Source organism: Triticum dicoccoides, unplaced genomic scaffold, assembly GCF_002162155.2.
Source record: "Triticum dicoccoides isolate Atlit2015 ecotype Zavitan unplaced genomic scaffold, WEW_v2.0 scaffold191783, whole genome shotgun sequence".
NCBI lineage: Eukaryota > Viridiplantae > Streptophyta > Magnoliopsida > Poales > Poaceae > Triticum > Triticum dicoccoides.
In genome coordinates this window covers 5,309-6,724 of record NW_021230599.1, presented here as the reverse complement: position 1 = coordinate 6,724, position 1,416 = coordinate 5,309, and the positions used below count along the sequence as shown (strand labels likewise).

At 42.7% G+C, this 1,416-nt stretch overlaps 1 protein-coding gene across 1 annotated transcript; it reads right to left on the bottom strand.

Annotated features, from left to right (window-relative positions):
• Nucleotides 1-26: 26 nt before the first annotated feature.
• LOC119344903 (pectinesterase inhibitor 12-like) lies at nt 27-648 on the bottom strand. The gene has a single exon (XM_037615194.1). The coding sequence runs from the start codon at nt 610-612 to the stop codon at nt 91-93; it is 522 nt and encodes a 173-aa protein (XP_037471091.1). The 5' UTR covers nt 613-648; the 3' UTR covers nt 27-90.
• Nucleotides 649-1,416: the final 768 nt, after the last annotated feature.

The following is a 1,416-nucleotide window of genomic DNA, read 5'->3' as shown; positions in this document are numbered from 1 at the left end:
TTTATTAATTTCGAGGACTTTGGTCATTGAAATGGCAATGGACTCTACCCAGATAGTACATACATATCCTCGGCGGCTAGCTAACTACTCCTACACAACACGCAGCCGCTCCGTTGCACCCATAGTGATGATGCACTCCATCTCAAACTCGGAGTTCTCGGCATGCAACGGCGACTTCACTCCTGCCTTGCGGAACTCGTCCTCGCAGCTCCGGGGGACGTTCCACGCGGAACCGAGGCTCGTCACCGCGTCGCCCACCTTGTTCGACCAGATGCACTTGGCTGCCTCATCGAACAGGCCCACGGCTATGGAGTAAAAATGGTCGCAGAAGACAAGGATCGCCTGGATCTTCGGGTCCTTGTCCACGACCTTCATGGCGGCGATGCGCTTGAGGTTGACCACGGCCGTCTTTTTGGCGATTCCAGTGGCGATGACGGCGAGGCCGCGCTTGTTCGCCAAGGCGCTCTCCTTGTCGGCCTTGAAGAACTTGATGCAGGTGTTGTAGTAGTAAGGGTTGCCCAAGCTCCTGCACGCATCTTCTAGAATCGAAGCACTGGACGAGGTGAGAAGCACGAGGAGGACGAGAAGCGAGAGAGCTTGTGACTGCCTCATGGCTTTGCTGCTACGATTTTCTTAGGTTTCTGAGATGTTTTGTGCGTCAAGCTCAAACTGTAGGTGGATGGTATATATATAAAAGTTTGTCATCTAGAGCAATAAACACGGATATGTCAATGCCTAAGGATCTTGGCACAACAATTAAAAATGGCTACTTCAAATTAACATTTATTCCTTGATATATCTATCTATTGATTGAATTGTGAAAGCACTATAAAACAAACGGTCCAGATTTCAAACATAGAAAATAATATGGTTGTGATTTCATCACGTGTAAATGAAATGACCAATGGAGATTGATCAGAAGATCTTTCCAGATTCTAGTAATTTCTCGATTCCAATTTATGCAGTGGGCGGATATAATCTATATCTATATCTATATCTATACGAATATTAAAAGACCCAAAGGGGCAGATCCAATTAATCTCGGCCATCAAATTATGTCAATCCAACAACCTAGACTGCTTCAATGTCGAGAGCTCAACACGTTTAGTGTGCAATTAATTTAATGCCAAATATAGTGCTAATCACATAATAACACGCAAAAAATATCCCACTTAATATCCACATGCACTTAATATATTTCCAAATTAACATGCATTACACGTACACATTCACTAGTCAGTAGAAGAAGACGATTATTATGATTTTATATTTACACTGGTCATTCTACGTCCAGTTGTTTATCATATATATATATTGGCTTTTTTTTGCAAGATGGCTTTTGTTTTATGTGATATTAATCAGCTCAAAGATGCCCTTTATGTCTTTAAAAAAACATCCAGAATTACACAAGCATAG

Coding starts and splice junctions, on each gene's coding strand:
- LOC119344903 (XM_037615194.1), bottom strand. CDS start 612: ATGAGGCAGTCACAAGCTCTCTCGCTTCTCGTCCTCCTCGTGCTTCTC.